This window comes from Paralichthys olivaceus, chromosome 15 (genome assembly GCF_024713975.1).
Source record: "Paralichthys olivaceus isolate ysfri-2021 chromosome 15, ASM2471397v2, whole genome shotgun sequence".
NCBI lineage: Eukaryota > Metazoa > Chordata > Actinopteri > Pleuronectiformes > Paralichthyidae > Paralichthys > Paralichthys olivaceus.
In genome coordinates this window covers 23439043-23459575 of record NC_091107.1, presented here as the reverse complement: position 1 = coordinate 23459575, position 20533 = coordinate 23439043, and the positions used below count along the sequence as shown (strand labels likewise).

At 39.8% G+C, this 20533-nt stretch overlaps 2 protein-coding genes and 1 long non-coding RNA gene across 7 annotated transcripts in view; 2 read left to right on the top strand and 1 right to left on the bottom strand.

The window, feature by feature from the left end:
- Nucleotides 1-2117: 2117 nt before the first annotated feature.
- ska2 (spindle and kinetochore associated complex subunit 2) lies at nucleotides 2118-14649 on the bottom strand. Of its 2 annotated transcripts, none has more exons than XM_020106629.2 (5): nucleotides 14390-14649; nucleotides 12876-12968; nucleotides 12273-12449; nucleotides 4566-4634; nucleotides 2118-4204 (listed from the first exon to the last, which is right to left on the bottom strand). In XM_020106629.2, the coding sequence occupies exons 1-5, from the start codon at nucleotides 14420-14422 to the stop codon at nucleotides 4160-4162; spliced, it is 417 nt and encodes a 138-aa protein (XP_019962188.1). In that variant the 5' UTR covers nucleotides 14423-14649; the 3' UTR covers nucleotides 2118-4159. The 2 variants fall into 2 exon arrangements, with proteins under 2 accessions (XP_019962188.1, XP_019962191.1); XM_020106632.2 differs by having other exon boundaries at nucleotides 3820-4201; nucleotides 14390-14648.
- On the top strand, nucleotides 5535-7285 carry LOC138413826 (uncharacterized). Its single transcript, XR_011246227.1, has 4 exons — nucleotides 5535-5739; nucleotides 6257-6294; nucleotides 6424-6589; nucleotides 6990-7285. It is a non-coding gene; the product is annotated as an uncharacterized lncRNA (long non-coding RNA).
- A 4122-nt stretch (nucleotides 14650-18771) lies between the features above and the next one.
- The window catches only part of hlcs (holocarboxylase synthetase (biotin-(proprionyl-CoA-carboxylase (ATP-hydrolysing)) ligase)), a 61975-nt gene continuing 60213 nt past the window's right edge, over nucleotides 18772-20533 (top strand). For all 4 annotated transcript variants that reach the window (XR_011238647.1, XM_069510417.1, XM_020106633.2 and 1 more), the window contains exon 1: nucleotides 18772-19156. Coding sequence is in view for 3 of the 4 variants with exons in the window: in XM_069510417.1 (XP_069366518.1) it covers nucleotides 18887-19156 (270 nt within the window). In the remaining variant the exon portion in view is untranslated. The remainder of the gene's footprint in view (nucleotides 19157-20533) is intronic.

The following is a 20533-nucleotide window of genomic DNA, read 5'->3' as shown; positions in this document are numbered from 1 at the left end:
AGAGGTGTAGAGTTCAGAGGGGGGCCACCTGCTGCTCCCCTAAATGGATGCTGAATCCCAGCCTTATCCAGCTATGACCGAGGGAGTCTGTCATGGACCAGACTGCTGTCCGGTGGAGGTGACGAAGAATTGGGGCCCCACAGTTAGATCCTCTGTGTCTGATGGGGTGTCCATTTTTCCTCTATAGGTGCCCAGGTCAGTTTTGTTGAAAAAACATCTGTTGTCCAGTGGGGTCCTGGAGAAATAGGGCTTGATGGACTACTTTGGCCTTGGCCCTGGGCTCTCTTCAATCCTGTAGACCAAGTCATCCAGCAGGGGCCCTCATAGGAGGTTAGAAACTTCTGTACCTTGTTTTTAATCATTTTGGTGCTGTAATCAGATGACTTGTTTCATTGGTGCTCCATACTGAAACTTTTATGGGCACCAGGAAAAAATTAGGCATACCACCAACTCAACACATTAACATGTTTTCCCCTCTTAACTGATAAATGTTTTGGTAATAAATAGAAAGTCTACAAAATAACAACCACAACAAAACGGATAAACAGTAACTTCCTCTCACAGAAAGCCTCTCCTTCCCCTCCCTTTAGAGCACATCCCCCTGAGGACCACTCGGGCCTGGCACCCCCCTTGTGGTTGGACCTTCTAGCTCTTTGCCCTGACTGAACCTCCTCTGTACAGTCTCCTTGTCATCAACCTCCTCCAAGCTAGTCCCCTCAAGACTTATTCTAATGAGGTCCTCCACTGTGTCCACATGCTGGACCCTCTGACATCAGATTTAATCCTCTTCTGTGCTGAGAATCCTGTCATCAATTATTCTGAAATTGGCTATTCTACACATTTACTTTAAGTAATGCTGATTAGGGCTGGGTATCGACATATTTCCCAAATCGATTTGATTACGATTCACAAGGTCTCAATTCATTTTGATTTCTAATTTGATTCAATATCAATTCAGTTAGGCATATTTCAGTCTACAACACCAATCTTGATTGGAATGAAATATATTCTCAGAGAACTAAAGCTGTAAACTGTGCAGGGTAACCTCGAACTTGATGCATTGTTAAAAATATTAAGGAAGGCCTGTGTTGGACAATATCCGATGTCCCAGAAATGATTGTAATAAATGACAGTTTCGTCATCATTTTGAAACAATTTCATACCACTGAAAAACAATATTATGCATAATCCTGCAAGTACAGCATTTCAAAGAGCAATGAACTTTTCAATTCTTAACAATATTCATTCTGACATTTGTATTAGAATGAAATGTATTAGAATATCCTAAATAAATACACCATCATTAAAATAAACCACACACAACTGAAACAAAAAATAAAATGGATTCTCTAGCTCTGTACCAGCTCAGTAAACAGGATGGGATGGTTATGATTTACAACCCCAAATCAGAAAAAGTTGGGACGGTATGTTGCATACAAATTAAAAGTGTCAACAGTGATTTGTAAATTACCTTTGATCTGTATTACAATATTTGATGTTGACATCAAGAATTTGCAACATATTTCAAAACAAATTGGGACAGTAAAGCATTGAACACTTTGTAATGTTGCCATTCCTTTTCACAACACTTAAAAGACATCAAGGGACTCAAGACGCCAAGTGATGAAGCGTTTCAGGTGTCATTTTGTCCCATTCTTCCTGCAAATAAGTTTTAAGGTGTGCAACAGCACGGGGTCTCTGTTTCAAAATGTGCCACACGTTCTCTATTGGGGACACGTCGGGCTGCACATAGGCCAGTCCAGCACCTCCACCTTCTTCTTCCGCAGCCATGCCTTTGTAATGTCTGCAGGATGTGGTTTTGCATTGTCTTGTTGAAATATGCATAGTTGGGCGGTCTGGATGATACTTTTCATTTTTGGTACGGAGCACATGGCATCCATTTCTTTCAGAAAATAACAGAAAGACTGACTTCTCTGACCACAATACACGTTTCCACTGTGTTATGGTTCATCCCAGAAGCCTTTGTGTCCAGAGAAGTCAACGGTGCTTCTGGACACGGTTAACATAAGGGTTCCTATAGCACAGTCAAGTTTTAACTGGCATTTGTGGATGTAACTACGTATTCATACTGTCTCTGCAATGAAATACAGGTCAAATTAAATTTAGAAATCACTGCTGTCTTTTTATTTGCATTTTCCATACTGTTCCAACATTTTCTGAGTTGGGTTTGTGTGTCCTCGCTCCCAGCGTGCACACACAGTCCTCGTGGTGCTACTAGTTATAAAATTTGGGTCACAGTCTCCCAAAAAGTTGCAGAATGTGACTAAATGGTCACAGTCTGTAGCCCTGTATGCAATTCCTCTAATTAAGTGTTGGAAGCTTTCAATATACACTCACCGGCCACTTTATTAGATACACCTTGCTAGTACTAGGTTGGACCACCTTTTGCCTTCAGAACTGCCTTAAAGGTCCAGTGTGTAAGATTTTGGTGAAAGGGAACTATTGGCAGTAATTTAATGTAGAATAATCCTCATGTTTTTTTCATCTAAATCATATGAATCGTATTTTTCTTTACCCCAGAAAAGGCCCTTTATATTCAAATACTTTATATTAAAATCGAGGGGACACTCTCTATGAAGGCCGCCATGTTTTTTACATTAGTCCAGACTGGACAAACTAAACACCTTTTGGGTTTTTCTGACAACTAAAGGCTACCAGAGGTTATTTTTCATGTTTGGAAGAGGAGGGTGAGATGAGTGTTCAGCTGCAACATGCAACTTCAACACTAGATATCACAAAATCACAAAAAATTGGTCCATATTGACATGATAGCATCACACAGTTGCTGCAGATTTGTTGGCTGCACATCCATGATGCGAATTTCCCATTCCCCCACATCCCAAAGGTGCTCTATTGGATTGAGATCTGGTGACTGTGGAGGCCATTGGATTATAGGGAACTCATTGTGATGTTCAAGATTCATGATATGAGCTTTGTGTCATGGTGCATTATCCTGCTGGAAGTAGCCATCAGAAAATGGGTACACTGTGGTCATAAAGGGATGGACATGGTCAGCAACAATACTCAGATAGCCCATGGCATTTAAACAATGCTCAATTGGTACTAAGGGGCCCAAAGTGTGCCAAGAAATATCCCCCACACCATTACACCACTACCACCAGCCTGAACCGTTGACACAAGGCAGGAGGGATCCATGCTTTCATGTTGTTAATGCCAAATTCTGACCCTACTATCTGAATGTCGCAGCTGAAATCGAGACTCATCAGACCAGGCAACGTTTTTCCAATCTTCTATTGTCCAATTTTGGTGAGCCTGTGCGAATTGTAGCCTCAGTTTCCTGTTAGCTGACAGGAGTGGCACCCGGTGTGGTCTTCTGCTGCTGTAGCCCATCTGCTTCAAGGATTCACGTGTTGTGTGTTCAGAGATGGTATTCTGCATACCTTGGTTGTAACGAGTGGTTATTTGAGTTACTGTTGCCTTTCTATCATCTCGAACCACACTGCCCATTCTCCTCTGACATCAACAAGGCAGTTTCGTCACAGCTGTCGTTCACTGGATATTTTCTCTTTTTCTGACTATTCTCTGTAAACCCTAGAGATGGTTGTGTGTGAAAATCCCAGCAGATTTTGAAATACTCAGACCAGCCCGTCTGGCACCAACAACCATGCCACGTTCAAGGTAACTTAAATCCCCTTTCTTCCCCATTCTGATGCTCGGTTTGAACTTCAGCAAGTCGTCTTCACCACGTCTAGATTCTTAAATGCATTGAGTCGCTGCGATATGATTGGCTGCTTAGCTATTTGTGTTAACAAGCAATTGAACAGGTGTACATAAAAAAAGTGGCCGGTGAGTGTGTATCTCACCTGTTTTTATTTGCAGCATATCACCAACAGCTCTCCATTTGCATATTCTTTTTGGATTTATTTTCCAGTCTTGCATCTGTCATGTGTTGGGATGTTATGGCCACTTGCTCGCTGTGAATTCTTGTGACTGCTGTATTCTCACATGAGCTTACTTGGACATTCTACATACATTTTACCAGGGGGCTGGAAGGAGAAACTCTGTTTGGATAATTTCAGGAGAAGCTGGTTTGCCAACCACTGTCAAAACTCAAAGAAACGCTTTTTTATATTTTTTTTAATTAATTTTAAATGTGGTTCTCAGTTTTGCTCCATTTTCACTGAGAATTTTGGATAAAAAGTGAAGGCACGCAGAACTTCTGCTGGAAAAGAAAGAGAAAAAAATAATTGATTCAACCCTGTGTAGAACTCTCATTGACATATTGATTTGCGGATGTGTAAATTGTGTCCATGAATTCAGTCTTTGTCACAGGTGTGTGAATGTTTTTGCACCATATCTGCTGTAGCGACTAGCAAACAATGTGACAGCAGGAGTTTCTTAATTTGTTATATGTTAACCTCTAATAACAAATTTGCGGAGGTATAACCAAAAAAATCTTGTCTCCTAATACATGACACTGACATCATGAACAAGTGTGACTATTTTCTACATCTACAAAGTCCTTTCTAGAAGTACAAAATCCATTGTCAAAGGTGCAATAATAATTACTTTTCCATACTTACTTCTGTAGTGGTCTGACTGAAAGCTGAAGCCAGGATCTCTGCCGACTCTTCCTCCGACACCGTCAGTACCTGCAGTACATTGGGACAGAGTCATCAGTAACAGTTGCAGTCTAATGTGTGTGTGTAAGTGTGCATGTGTACTCATGTGTAGGCCTGGGCCGATAATCAATAAATCACTTAATCGCACGATAAATTAAAATTAACTCGATAATTTTTCCGGCGGATATATTGTCATGTACATGCGTGTTGGTTTTCCTCGTCTCTCGCCTCCAAGCAGGCTGAATGGCAAGAGGGTTCACTCTGTGCTCTGTCTTAGCACCTGGGGGCGTTTGTTGCGGAATGAACGGAGTGAACCCTCTTTTCAGTCATCCAGTCTCTTTGTCTCTGTGGGGGGAGGCGGGGCCGCTAGCATTAGCTACACATGCTACAAACACAGAGAGTGCAGTGAGTGAGCGTTGTGCGGAGCAACGCGAGGAAAAAAGATGATTGCAAAGTCAAACGCTACAGCCCCGGTGTGGGAATATTTCGGCTCCAAACCGAATGAGCAAGGTGAGCCCATCAACACGGACGAGCCAGTTCAAAAGTGGTGGCAACAAAAAAAGGCAGCACAACAAACTTGCATGCCCATCTAAAGCATAACCACCCGACCCAGTTTCTCAGCTGGGGAAACAAAGTGCACCTCGAGATGCAGAGCCTTAGTTCCGACAGTCAACACTCACTGAGGTGTTCGGTCGACAAAGTAAATATAAACGGAACAGCGCAAAATGGTGTGTGCTCATTGAAAGTGAAGTTCGCTACATCGCAAAAGGTAAAAAACACTGAGAAATAAAAGTTTATTGTCTTTGAAAGGGTGCACATTATTATGATATATTATCATGTTCACTGTAACGAATTGCTGTAAATTTACTGCAGGATTTCAACAGTATTAAGGCTTTTTTTTTAAATGCAGTGCTTTACTGTTAATATTAAAGAAAATCTGTTAAATTACAGTCCATTCAGTTTTTTTTAACAGAACTGTAATGTATTCCTAAAATACAGCACTTTACCATAAAAGTATCTTAACTAACAATATCATGCAGTATTTTTGGCATTCTGGGAAGAGCATTACCTGAGCTGCAAATATGAAGCTACGTATCTGCCATTCTTGATCCATCCCCATCTAACTAATTATTTGGTGAGTATAGCAATTTTATTTGATTGTTTTATATTATATATTTATATCATTGTTTTATTTGATTGTATTTGTTTTGTGTGCGTTGATGATTACTGCATGTGCACATCATGCTATAGAAGGATTTACCAGCTAGCTAAATTTCCAAAGATAATTAATCAAACAACACAAGGAGCATATTTTAATTTCTACTAAGTTAATGTGTGTTGACACCTGGATTTTGCCAGTGAATTGATGAAACTTTATGATTGTCTTGTGTAAACATTTTACCGTTTAAGTCACTTCAACAGTTGAATCAGACTAATATTATGTAAGACTACAGTGCATGCTAATTATTGTGTGTCCCAGTGCAGATTCAAATAAAGGCAATATTATTTTCAAGATATTTATTGGATCATAAATTAAGTACTGAAGAATATTTTTTTTGCTGTAACCGTGACTGTTTCTCCACCTTGTGTTGTGCAAGGGACTGTTCATTTGTATTTAGATTGATTTTTGACACATTTCTGTGATATTGCAGATGCAGTAGATGACTTTACTGCTGCCCTACTGATCATAGTAAGTAGCATACTTGTGTGCTCATCACAGGACACAATTAATCAGTTTATTAATTAATTAAAAGCAAGTGTGAAACATGGTGTCAACAACTTGATTTTTACACATTGAATAAACACTATAATTTTTCAGGCGTTTCATTGGAATAAACCCTGAGAGAGGCACCAAGACTGGATGAGGCAGAGTCGTATCCAAGAAAACAGGCAAAGTTACAACCAGAAAGAGAACCACAGTGAACCCACGTGTGTCCACTCTGCTAAGGAGACTCATAGATTTGAGTGGGACTTCATTTGAGATGGTGAGATTACTCAATCCCATTGATCTATTTGTCAAGACAACTGATTGTCTCAATCTTCTAATTCTCTCTCTCTCTCTCTCTTTTCCTTCATCTCTCTCCCTGTCTGAGCTCCTCTTTTCTTCTCTCTCTCTCTCTAATACTTATTATTTTCTCAGTCATTCTTTTACTCATGACACCTCTTTTTCTTAAACTTTGTATTTGTTCTGCCATTCTTTCTGTGTTGTTGTGTTCTGTTTCTGAAACTACACATGAACTGCTTGGATGTTTCACGTTGGAATGTCAGTATGATAGGAGGGAATGAGGGGCAATAATGTTAATTTTGTATGCATGTTGTATGTTAATTTTGTATGCATTATAAGTTATTTTGGAGCTGATCTCTCTCTCTCTCTTTCTCTCTCAGGCACACACACACCACACACTCGGCTACCTAGGCTGGATTGAGAAACCTGGTGTCTTTGAGTGAGTCGTAACTCTCCTGCCAATGTTCTTGGACTTCCACACTAACAGTCTCTGCAGTTTTGTAACATGTACTGTATAGTGATGTTCATTATACTGATTTTTTTTTTTTTTTTTTTTAATTTGAACTGTTTTGCCAAACCTTTTTTTTAATGCAACAATCATTCATTTAACATGCAATTGTTCTGCATGTGAAGGTTTTGCATGTCAACTTTACATTCAAATAAAAAGTAAAGTGCAGTAAGAAGCTGTGAAGGTTTTTCTCTAACATTGCACATCACAGGATTGAAAAATCAATAGGTTTATCTTATTATGGTTCACCATCTGCTTGTAGCCGTGTTTCAAACAGAGATTTTGTGACAGTGACATCTATTAACATGTCTTCCTTAACAAAAGTGCCTTTAATTGTATGCAATCATATAACTATTCATTTCTTAATTTATTTCTTTGAAATAGTTTATTAAAATAGTCATTTAATTGTAAAATACTGTGAAAGTAATTTTAAAAACCAATTCATACTGTATTTTTCATTAACAGTACAAAACTGTAAAGTACGCGACAGTAAAAAGATGTTAATTTTACAGTAACATAATGGCAACCCAGCTGCCAGTTCTTTACTGTTTTTTTACAGTCCATACTGATTTTTTCATTTACAGTACAAAGCTGTAACTTTCAGTAACAGTAAAAAGATGTTAATTTTACGGTAACATAATGGCAACCCAGCTGCCAGTTCTTTACTGTTTTTTTACAGGAAAATTTCTAACAGTGTTGACAATAATATCATTTATCGGCAATAATTCGTATGACAATATATCGTCCAGCAAAATTTGTTATCATCCCAGGCCTACTCATGTGCACCCAAGTAATATATACACAGAGACCAAACAACTTCTTCCTGCCTGTGCAGGGCAGTAAAAACTATTCTGAAGTCCAGTGAAAAGGCAGGATTCCTCCTGGGGTTAACGATGGCTGTGGCAGACTGGGAAGGTTCGAAAAACACTTTTGGAGTTTCAGGGGTTAACAGCGTTGCAGCCAAATCCTATTTGATTTAAGTAAATGGTGACCATTTCTTCAAACAGAAAAAAACATACGGCTCCTTTGGTGTCATGGATGGAACCTGTCATAATTTTGGGGTGGCAATAAAATCACTATTACATGAATTTGAGTAGAATACAGGTTTTATAAAGGCAAAGCTTACACTATACAAATGTAGTGCAATATACAGACTATTTTCCAATTGACAGATTATTTATTATTCTATTTTTTATATTCATACTTGTTGTTAAACTTTGCCTGCCAATCAGGAGTTGTACTAAATTTCAGCTGTGTGATGATAATAAAGGTATTTTATTCTATTCTATAATACGTGTATAATAAGGGTCCCAAACTACTACTGACTAAACATGTGATATGTGATAACATCATTTAATATTGCAATGAAGATATGACTTGCGATAAATAAATATAAACAGCCTTCTGACCCAGAGACCACGGAAAGCTCCACAGCAGGGAGAAGGCGCACAGCCCGGCCACAGCGCCACCAAGTCCTTTGCAGACACCAGGGAGCCATGCACAGCTCCACTATGTCCACGGGACTAGACTTAGAGTTCAAGGTGACTGCGCATCCTGGAAGAAAAACTCTTCAGCCTCATCCTCCCCTAGGGTAGAGACGGAGGACCTAAGACCTGATACTGGACTGACTCACCATGCGATACAAAGAACACAAAAAGGTGAGAATCTGAAAATGTATCATTACATTTGTAAAAGATTATATTTTAGGGAATCCATTTAAGGTAAGGGAAGGGAGTTTTTGTCTAATGATAAAATCAGGTTAGACCTAATTGTTTGGATGGTAACCCTAACAGTTTTTTTTAACCAAGGTTTAGTAGAATCTTGGCAGTGAACTGATGAATTCATCTGAAGAGTTTACCACAGTAATATAATATGGAAAAAATTATTTCAGGGTGATAATTATATTGTGTGAAGTAAAGCTCAAAAACACGTGTGGAAGTGGACAATTTCTTAAATCCTACCCTTCAAATAATTAAATTCCATTCAAGTGGAAAAAACAACATTTGGGAATTCAAAGATTATACAACAAACACAACAGAAAACTACTATATTTATACAATTAACTATTATAAGGTGTTCTGTGGAGAACCACGTAACTGACTGTACAAGACACATGTACCCCCAGACTTGACTGACAACCCATTGCAAAATGTTGACTCTGAGTTATTTGTTGATGGTTCAGCTGCTCAAGATCCAAAGACTGTTAAAAACGAAGTTGGCAGTCCAAGCAGTGGACAGACCCGTCCTAAGTGCTACTGACTACACAGACAGCAGCGAAGGTTGCTGAGACAGTCACTTGGATCCACATCAGCCACTGCAGTTCCAGAACCATCTGAAACACCGGCACGAGAGACAGCTTAACAGTAAGCTAGTAAATAGCACAAAGATACCTACAAGACATTGAGGAAGACAACAAGGGTGCTGCCCTCGACCCTACAGCTGCATTGGACTTAAGCAGGATCAAGGGGGAAAATGGCTCCCTCCTTCAACAGTGTATGCCAAGCTCTACGAAAGTGCCGTGCAGAGTGAATCTGTGTCACTATTAAAGGACAATGGAAACCAGACATAAACCATGGTATCAATACAAAAGCCCTGGATGGTGTGGCCTAAGGGGTTCAGTGTGTCTTATTATATTGTCACTAACATATATGAGATTTATGTATGTATATAAGTATGGTGGCATTATTGATGTGCACTCCCATTCCATTATCACTAGGGCTACTGATTTTGCATTCCTCCAGCAAGGATCAGGTTTGTCAGTGTCTCTACATTGGCAATGTGGTGGTAAGATTATTGCGACAAGACATGGCTACATTTACCACCCTGGAGTCTTTTCATTGGCATATAAATAAGTAAAAAAATGGGGCATAGGATTATTTCCTTGGTATGGAGTCACATTCTTAGCATATGATAATATTCAATTAAAGTCATAGCGCCGTGTTGCTGTAACAGGAAATGTCATGTTTTACATTTCTTGTGGCTAGCTCATGTAACCACGTTTGACCATCGAAAAACAATTTTGACTAGTCGTACCTTTACTGTGACTGAAATTGGATATAAGAAATATATAACATCATTGTAACTTGTCAAAACAATTGTTGAGATTGAGATGTTGAGATTCAAACTACTTTTGTCATTCATGTCTGTGTGTTTTCTCATTATAGATATCTACAATTCAGTTGATCACTAGGCCTGGGACGATAAAAAATTTTGCGGGATGATATATTGTCATAAAAATTATTGCCGAATAAACAATATTGTTGTCAACATGATAATATATCACAATAATGCACACCATTTCAAAGACAATAAACTTTTATTTCTCAGTGTTTTTTACCTTTTGCGATGTAGCGAACTTCACTTTCAATGAGCACACACCATTTTGCGCTGTTCCGTTTATATTTACTTTGTCGACCGAACACCTCAGTGAGTGTTGACTGTCGGAACGAAGGCTCTGCATCTCGAGGTGCACTTTGTTTCCCCAGCTGTGAAACTGGGTCGGGTGGTTATGCTTTAGATGGGCATGCAAGTTTGTTGTGCTGCCTTTTTTTGTTGCCACCACTTTTGAACTGGCTCGTCCGTGTTGATGGGCTCACCTTGCTCATTCGGTTTGGAGCCGAAATATTCCCACACTGGGGCTGTAGGTGTACCATGTGTAGCTAATGCTAGTGGCCCCGCCTCCCCCCACAGAGACAAAGAGACTGGATGACTGACAAGAGGGTTCACTCCGTTCATTCCGCAACAAACGCCCCCAGGTGCTAAGACAGAGCACAGAGTGAACCCTCTTGTCATCCAGCCTGCTTGGAGGCGAGAGACGAGGAAAACAAACACGCATGCACATGGCGATATATCGAGGCCTGAAAAATTATCGAGTTAATTTTAATTTATCGTGCGATTAATTGATTTATTGATTATCGGCCCAGGCCTATTGCTCAAAAAATTAAGGGAACTCTTAATTGTCACAGTATAACTGCAAGTCAGTTCAATTTCAGGGACAACAATCTGTCCATTGAGGAAGCACAACTAAACTCTCTCATCCGTGTCTTTATGGTCCTTGCTTTGTGCACTGGTCATGTTGTCACAGGAAGGGGCCATCCTCAAACTGAACACTTGGATATTGATACTTTTGGCAATATAGTGCACTATATTTGGATGGGTGAGTGAATACTTTTGGCAACTTTGTGGGAACAGTTTGGGGATGGCCCCTTCCTGTTCCAAGGTCCATAAAGACATGGATAGGAGAGTTTGGTGTGGATGAACTTGACTGGCCTGCACAGAGTGCTGACCTCAACCCGATAGAACACCTTTGGGATTAATTAGAGCAGAGACTGAGAGCCAGGCTTTCTTGTCTAACATCAGTGTGTGACCTCACAAATACGCTTCTGGAAGAATGGTCAAAAATTCCCATAAACACACTTCTAAACCTTGTGGAAAAGCCTTCCGAGAAGAGTTGAAGCTGTTATAACTGCAAAGGGTGGACCGACGTCATATTAAACCCTATGGATTAAGAATGGGATGTCACTTTAATTCATTTGCGAGTCAAGGCAGGTGACCCAATACTTTTGGCAATATAGTGTGTGTTTTTGTATATATATAGTTTTTTGAATACATAATGTATAGTATAGTTGAAAAGGGTTGCTTTTTAGTTCTAAAAATTTGAAATAGTTGGGTATTTCGAGATTGAGACCTTTAAATTAGAATGAAAAATAGCCCATGGTGAGTAAAAACTAATGCACAGGAACTGCTTGGGGTTCAGTGGGTTTGAATTACAGAAAGACAGACAATGTACAGATTGAAATTTTTCCCTATTCTATCAGAAGCTACATAGCTGAGACCCTCACCCCCTCTTCTCACCAAGCTCAATTTCAGTCTAAAAACTGTGTCCCAAGCTGTGTTAAAAAATGTTAACACAAGATTGTGACTTGCATTTAATTGATATTTACTGCAGTAAGCTAAACATAGTTTTGCTAAATATTGTAAGCAAGGGATATGGCGGGAGTTGTGCAATATTTGGCTCCCAAGGGATGTTTCACCAATATCGCAACATGTAACCTGTGATCATTTTGACACATTTTCCCAACTGGAACAGTCTTTCACCTATTTTATGTACATCAGGTTTTTGTTTGAACAGTGAGTGTGCTGTTTGTGTGGGTACCTTCACATCTGTGGTCTGTTGGAAATGTTGGATCAGCTTCATGACATTGCCAAGGTTGCTTTTGATGGAGTCCATGGATTCTTTCTGTGCAACTGTGATCTCCTTCACCTGAAAGCACAACGCTGTGTGTTTGGCCTTAAGGGCCCTCAGGTTCTCCAGCATCAATGCCGGGTTCTCCTGCAGGAACAGGATCAAACAACAGACTGATTGTATAGAATCCAGCCTCAGCTGATTTTATTTAACAGCGCTGTGGTGAAAAAAAAGTCTGTGTGATCTGAAATTTAGAGATGGTGGAAAATACAGCAAAACCAAAATTGATAGTGATGGCAGTGAAGACAATCAGAATATAAATATACACCCGAAAAATGATAAAAGGTTATTTAATATGTAAAAAGGAATTAGCATGATTCATTTTGCATGGTTATGCACTTTTAGTTCTCCTTTTATGATACTAACAAGCCAGTTTCTATGACTATATCAATGAAAGTCAAAATACTGGTCAATAAATATTGTCCATGAATAATCAATATATTGCTTCCAAACTAAATTGCTATTTAATTTCCTTCAGACTGTTAGTATCAGTGGTGGCCATTTAATTGTTACCTCAGCCGAACATCCATTCTCTGCAGTTCTGTTGATAAAGTCCAGCTTCAGCCGTTTCTCAATGTATTCCAGGTCAGCCTCTGATTTCAGGAACTGCAAAGACATTCAGCATTACATGCTTCAATATGCTCAAAAGGTAGTGTTGGACTTTTTACTAGTAAAGTGGAAATCAGATATAGTGATCAAGTATTCATATGGATAAAAAAGCTTGGGACAGAAATGTTACTTTACAAATTCTGTTTGGTCTGCACACTGCCAACTGAATCGAGCAAAACTGAGCGCGCCCCATCATCTTCTCTGGCTCTCCATACATTGCCTAGGTTTACAAATTGAGTTGTTTTTACCCAGTGCAAGTTTACAGATGTGTCCGCTGACAATGACTGTTTGAGCGCGTGTGGTGGAGTGTGTTTGTCAGCGCCACAAAGAGAGCAAGCGGAGTCAGGAAGTGCACACCCTGTCAGATCATACCATGGAGTTGGTGCAGCTGGTCACTGCTGTTTTCAGATGCTTTGACAATACTATTGCACTGCTAGCTGTCTGATACAGTAGTGCAACAAAGTCAGAGCACCTGCCAAAAGCTGGAAACTTTTCCTGTGCTTTTAACCACTGACCATTTCAATGGTTCTCTGGCAGGGTCACGAGTGGTACAATGTAGTGGGGCATTGGACAGACAGTGGACCTTGTCTAGCTTTAGGTTCATTCTACAGTGCTGTGCAAGATTTAAGTGAACATTTTGCTGACGCAAACATAATTACATCCAACCCCTTCAGCAAACAGACATGCAATTTACTTCTTATTCTATGCACATCTTGTATTGTTTGGAGCCGTTTTACCACTACCCATATTATATTTTAAATTGTCCAGCTGTGAGTTACTCTTCCATTTTCTTTGTGCATTACATGTAAAAGAACAGTGCATCAAAAGAACTCTAAAATAAAAAAATACATCTGCTTAAAGTGTACTTTACATTTTCTAGTTTACATACTAAAACTCTACTTAGAATCACTCGTATAAATCTCAGATACAGCCAGTGAAATACTGTTGCATAATCTGGAGTGAACCTGAGGTTTAGAATGTTTGTACCTGCTCCTCTCTTCACAAACCAGCACATACACTACGCAATTAGGGACTATCTAAAGCAGCTCGCTTCTGGTTCCAACGAGGAGTACAGGTGATTAAGATATTCGAGGTTTCTGTCAATGGCAACTAATCTCTGACCTCATACAGAGTCATCGATCCACATGCAGAACTACTGTTGTTGTTATGACGCTACATTAGTAGGTTGGAACAACTGGTGTGTTGTCTTTAAGCAACATGGGCCTGCTGAATGGCTCTGTGGTGTTTGAGGTGTGTATTGATACCAGAGAAGAGCATATGACTGCCATGACATGTCCTGTAAAAGTAACTCTACGCTGAAGAGCAGCTGCTTTTCTCTTTCATCATCAATTAACAAGGATCCAATCAAGTTCAGCTATAACATGGCCGAATAAGAGAGTTATTTTTACTTAGCTCACCATCGCCTCGAGCTTATCAACTGTTGTCTCCATGATGACTAGTTTTCAGCCTGGTGCGGGCTCTGTGATTGGACCAGCTGTGAGGATTAGAGACAGTTCAGTGTGAGCGCCGTTTCTGCCGTAGGTAAACTGAAGGAACCGGAAACCGGATTTTAGGATGTTAGCATAGATGAAGGCGCACAGACAGTAGCTACTTCCACTGAATTTAGCTCCAAGAGAGTCTGCCTGCAAACCTGTGGAGGTCTTCTTCTTCTTGTAGTGTTTATTGGCGGTTGGCAAACCAGCTTGTAGGCATTGCATTACCGCCACCTTCTGGACTGGAGTGTGGATCAGTAGAGTGGCAGTAAACAAACTAATAAAAAAACGAATAAAAACAAAAAGTCCCTAAAATTGAATTATTTCCTTAAATCCTGTTTCTCTTAAATAGTTGTTTAGAAGATTTTGTATGTTTTTCATGTCTATCACTACAAATTCTTTCATGTGATATTTTGCTTTTCATCTTTTGATCCTAACATTAATTCCCTTCTTTGTTCATTATATTATCATTATATTTGCTACATTCTATCAATACATGAGTGAAAGTTTCTGGTTGTTTGCATTGTTCACAGAGTCCAGTTTGGTGCTTTCCTATTTTATGAAGTGTATCATTTAATCCTGTATGACCAATTCTTAGAAGGGTAATGATTTTCTCTCCTCTGCTCCTCTCACCAGTGCCTACGAGTTCTGTACAAATCCCAGTATTTTTGCCATTGTCTGTGACTGTATTCATTCATGATTCTTTTTTCATTTCTGCTTCACTTAATGGTACCTGTATATCGATTGTTGTTCATTTACAGACATATTGACTGTTATGCCAATATGTCTGCCTTGTCATTAACTTCCACTCCCACGTGAGCTGGAACCCATAAAAGGTAGGTATTGCATTTTCTCTGATATCATTTGAGGATCATGTGAAACATTTCATTGGTAATATCCTGTCTGGATGATGATTTCAGTGAACTTATTCTGGCAATTGCTGACAAGCTGTCAGATGCAATGATATCTCACGGCCTGGCTTCCTTCCTTTGCCCAGTGCAATGCAAAAAGAATCCCCAGTAGTTTTGCTGTATAAACTGACTTTAATGGCTATGTCTAACTGTGGAATGAAAAAAGCAGAACCTGTACGCCCTTTTTCTGGCTACTTTGAAGCATCTGTGAAAATGAATAGCTTATTCCGATATTGCTCTATATAGTTTTGTACTATTTCGCACTTAAGTACCTTTGTCTTTGTCTTTCAACTTTTGCTGCAGACTGGTGTCTATGGATGGTAACACAAATTCCATGGTGGTATCTCTGATATTGAAACAGTAAAACTGATGTTAATTTTGTTTAATCCTACATCTTGTGCTTTGGTGTTTCCTTTCCACCCAAAACTAAAAAATCTTTTGCTCCCAACATTCCTGTAAAAGGAGGTTGCTGCCGGTGCAGACTACTCTCCTAAGATAAATAACCACTGGTTCCAAATAAATGCTGGGTCTAATTAATTTTTTTAAAAATCAAAGAAGACGTGAACACTGACACTGCACGTTTTTCTTCTTCGCCTTTTTCACGTATTGTGCTTGCTTTCTGATGATCGCCATGGCTCCGGTGCAGCAAAAAAAAAAAAAGTACAACTTGAAATTCAAACTTTCTGTGGTAAAATATGGAAAGGAAAACTCGACCCCAAAAGAGTGAGAGATTGGCGAAAAAATAAAACTGAGCCTCAGCGTCTGTCCGAGGAGGACAGCAAAAGGGTCATGCTGCCTGGTGGAGGTAGGAAGAAGGCTAGCGAGGAGCTTGAGATAAACATGCGGGAATGGGTTATCAGCAAGTGTGTCCCGCAAAATGATCAGGGCGATGGCAAAACAAATGTATGCCACCATGAGTGACAGCAGAGATGGGGAGTTTGCCGCAAGTGCTGGTTGGCTAAATCGTTTCCTCTGCCACAACATGTGCAGAAGACGTACAACTATTGCCCAGATAGATTTTGTGAGAAAGAAATTAAACTGTCCCAAACTGCCGCCTGGTCCCAAATAAACACCTGGTCTGTTAATTGATTGAAACAAATAAACGCCCCGGCTATTATTTGGTAATTTATGGTACTTCACCCACCCCTCCATTGGCATAGTGGTGAGTAAATAATGAGTGAATTTTCATTTTGGGGTGAACAAGCCCTTTAAGTTTACATGTGTTTCTCAAAATAAGAATCAAAAAGCTAATGTGGCAACTTGTACAGGTAACCTGAGGATAACCAGCAGGAAAGGTTAATTAAAACCATATTATTTTTTTGTCATGATTCTTATCATATTACATATAGGCCTATTTATCATGATATATACAGTAGGCTATTCTGTTGTGCCAGTAGAGTTCCACCTAAAGGATCCACTGTACTCTGCTGCAGCTGTCATTTTACTTTTATACTGTATTTACACACTCCCACCTTCCCGTTCCTCCCTTTACTCTTTGCTCTGCTCTCCTCCAAGAGCTTTCCCCCCTTTACATGTGTTGTGGATCTGATGGTTGTAGCCCTGCCCTGTATTTAAAGGAGGGTGCAGGGAAGGCTCACTCACTCCCAGCAGCAGCCTATTCGATAAATAAGTTTCTGTTTCATGTGTTTTTTTCTACTTGAGGCTGGAGGTCTGGCAGTCTAGTTTTCGGGCTTTATTTCTAGTTTAGTTTTACTTTCATGTCTGTAGGTTTAGGGGCGTAAGCCCTGGGTCCTTTGGTCTGTGGGCTGGCCCAGACTTCCTCATCCTTTTATTTTTGCCAGACCTCCAGACTCTCATATGTTTGGTTATTCTCAGTGAGTTTATTTTCCAATTGTAAATAAACTATATCTTGTGTTTAAAATCAGTACCCGGTTGGTGTCCTCATTTTATGTTGTGGCTACAAGGTTGAGCCAGATTTCACATTTTCTGTATGTGGCTGAACACTGTACATTAATAGTTTATGTATATTGCTCAACTTGTGATTGTTTTTCATGTGACTTCCCTTGTGTAATTTTTATTTGTAAATGTATTCTTTCCCATCATTGATTTCATATTTGGTTCTGTCTTTATTATTTCTTACCTTGTGCTGCTGGACACCAATAAAAGGCTTATCTTAAAATGGAGCAATAACTTAGCTCTGTGTTCTTCATGCTTTAATAAAAAATAATTATTAAAGGCCCCATAAACCTTTCTGGGATTTGATTTGAGGTCTTGATACCCCCTGGTTTAATGTGGAAAAAACTGTTGCATTCCCTAATGATGGCAGTGATGTTGGCTTCAGACCACCACTGAAACTCCTGACGTAGCCAGCGATGACCTCTTCTTGTACTGAGAGGACAGCAGCTTGGGGACATAGATCTTCTGTACCTCCTCGAGGTATGGTGCAGGGTTTGTACATTTGTACAGTGACGTTTGTAAAATATTTAATTCATGTAAATTGTATTTACTTTGAAATAAAAAACATTTTTTGTAACCAAAACATTTTGTGTATCTTACTATATGTTGGCCCTGTTTTCACTAGCTTTGCTGTGCAGTGCCCCTTCTTAGCCTACAGATATTTTCAATTTTATAGATCGGCTTCCCTCAGGAGCGGGTTTCTTGAGGGTGATCAGCAATTTCATTGAAGTGCATTACAGAAATCCAAATCAACTCATGACAAACAGAAAAGGAGGGTTCTGAACTTTCACTGCTGAAAGCCACCCCTCAACCCCTTTTTTGAATGCATTTCAGAATATGTGAATAGCTGTGTTAGGTTACTATCCATTTCAATTAATTCATTTATTATCAGATGAAATTCTTTATAAATGTGTTCACACGTAAAATATAGATATATAAACATTTCTCATACAAATTACATTAACTATCCATACCTTATACATTTCTTACCTGCAAAACATTTCAATGAAATGGAAGATGACATTCTTTGAGGCAAGATAACACTGTGGAATGCTTTCAAAGAAGAAGTCTGGTGGTGCGGGCTCAACTTCTCCACATCCTTCAGGACCCACTACTTTGTAGTAATTTTGACCCTGATATTTCAAACAAAAAAAAAGAAGAGAAAATGATTTCCTTGATATTTATTTTGGGGATTACCTCGGAAAATCGGTATAATACTTGCACTTATATAACAAACATGATTAACCAAGAAGGGAATTTATATCAGGAAGGACGAAAAGCTAAATATTACATATATACATTTGTTAGAAAAGAGATCATCTTCTGAACTACTGAAACAGGACGTAAGAAAATAATTTCATTTTAGTTTAATTTCGTTTTGTTTGCTGCTAATCTACTGCTCCACACTCCAGTCCAGAAGGTGGCGGTAATGCACCTATAAATTGGTTTGCCAATCGCCAACAAACTCCAAAAGAAGAAGACGCACGCACCGGAAATGATTCTTCAGTCATTGCTTGCGGTCAACCCGTCTAACGAGACTTAATAGCTGAATGAGATCGCAGTGTTTTGTTAGATACAATGGCTCCCTCCCTGTATGCTGGTTAAGATGTTAATAACCCTGTGCTACGTCTACATGTGGGTGCGGTTTCACAAGTGCTACTCGGTCCTGATCCGCAACAGTCTTTCCAGACTAAAGGGCAGCAGTTTCAGCTTCAGCGTGTGCTCCAGCTCGGCCTCAGCTGAAACCACAGCAACGCCAACTGGATGCCAAACAGATGCACGGCAGTACCTCGGCTCACTTCCACCCGAGGACATCGTCTTCCTTCAGCTGGGAGACAAGGCTGTCTATCTCACGGATCCTCAGGTTGGATGCCTTAGTTAACGTTGAGTTAAATTACATGATATAACATGGATAGAATCAATGGTAACTGGATAATTGGGTGCGTTCATAATGTCCAAATTATCCCCTTTGCTAACCACTATTCTTTGACCCCGATGGAATATGTCACAGGGTCAGGGAAAGATGTGAAGGAGATGTTGTAAGGAGTTAGGAAAGGAGAACCATGGTGCAGGAAAATCCTCCTCCACTTATACATTAAGAAAGCATTTACAGAAGATGCGCACAAAATGTACGGCACCCTGCTGTAGGCCGTGCGCTGACAGTTCTAAAGTTTCCTGTCCAAAGTACAATGAGACATCCTGAGAAACAATGTTTTCAGGTCATACAGAGGGAATATTTAATCTTTGACTACTCAAAGGAAATAACTGATTCAATTGAAAGCAAAAGTAGAACAAGCAGGACTGAAATTTTGAAGTAATATAATAATGTCAGGAATATAAGCGGGAAGGCTGATGAATGTGCTGCTCTGAAGAAAGATTAGAGAGATATCAGAGACTCAGAAACTGAGACACACACAAACAGAGGATATGTTAGAATATAGTCTGGAGAAGGCGCCTAAATTTGGGAGGAAGCGGCTCCGTCAAATCTCTATTTTCAAATTCTCTGTTTCCTCTCTGTTCTTTTCTTATCTCTTCTTCCGATAATGATTTTTTGACAAATAACCCGTCTTTTGCAACAGGTATTTCGTGATGATGATAGATTTTTGATATATTGTGCAGCCCTAATTTATATTTTCATATGCCCATTGCGATGAGAATCTTAATTGTATGCTAAGCAGAAGTGGGAAGAAACTCGATTTTTCAGGTATCTGTACTTTACTTGAGTATTTATTAAGGCTTTTTACTTTTACTCCCTATTTTTGAACACAAATATCTGAACTTTCTTCTCCTTACATTCTCAAAACTGTCTCGTTTAAACCATCACGGATGATGACACAACGTAAAAGACGTAACAACACAGAGAGGAAAAGTCAACCGCAGAGAGAAGGTATCGAGGGCCGTACAGTTTGTGATACAGAGAAAAATACCAGCAGCGACATGGATGAAGAAGGTGAACCAGGAAACACTGCCAATGACGATGGCAAACAGATTCGGAGAAGCAGGACATTCCCCATCCATTGCATGAGCAGTGGAGGTTGGTGCATTGCACGCCTTTATGCATTGCGCACCTCTCGCTTGCCCCTGCCTCGGTAGACACGCAGGCCCGGCGGCTTGTGTGCCGTCAGGGGGCAGCGGAAGACCCTTAGTGCCCAGAGGTTGGTCGGGCTGCCATGGTCGACGGAGGTCGAGCGGCTGTACTGGTAATGATCCTTCAACAGGTTCACCTACGGAAACCTTATTA

Bases quoted from the DNA above. Each gene is read 5' to 3' on its own strand.
- ska2 (XM_020106629.2), bottom strand. From the start codon at position 14,422: ATGGAGACAACAGTTGATAAGCTCGAGGCGATG. The intron at 12,450-12,875 runs GTAACAATTAAA...CTGTTCCTGCAG, and splicing joins AGAATGGATGTTCGGCTGAG to GAGAACCCGGCATTGATGCT. The intron at 4,205-4,565 runs GTAAGTATGGAA...TTTCTTTTCCAG, and splicing joins TCAGTCAGACCACTACAGAA to CAGAAGTTCTGCGTGCCTTC.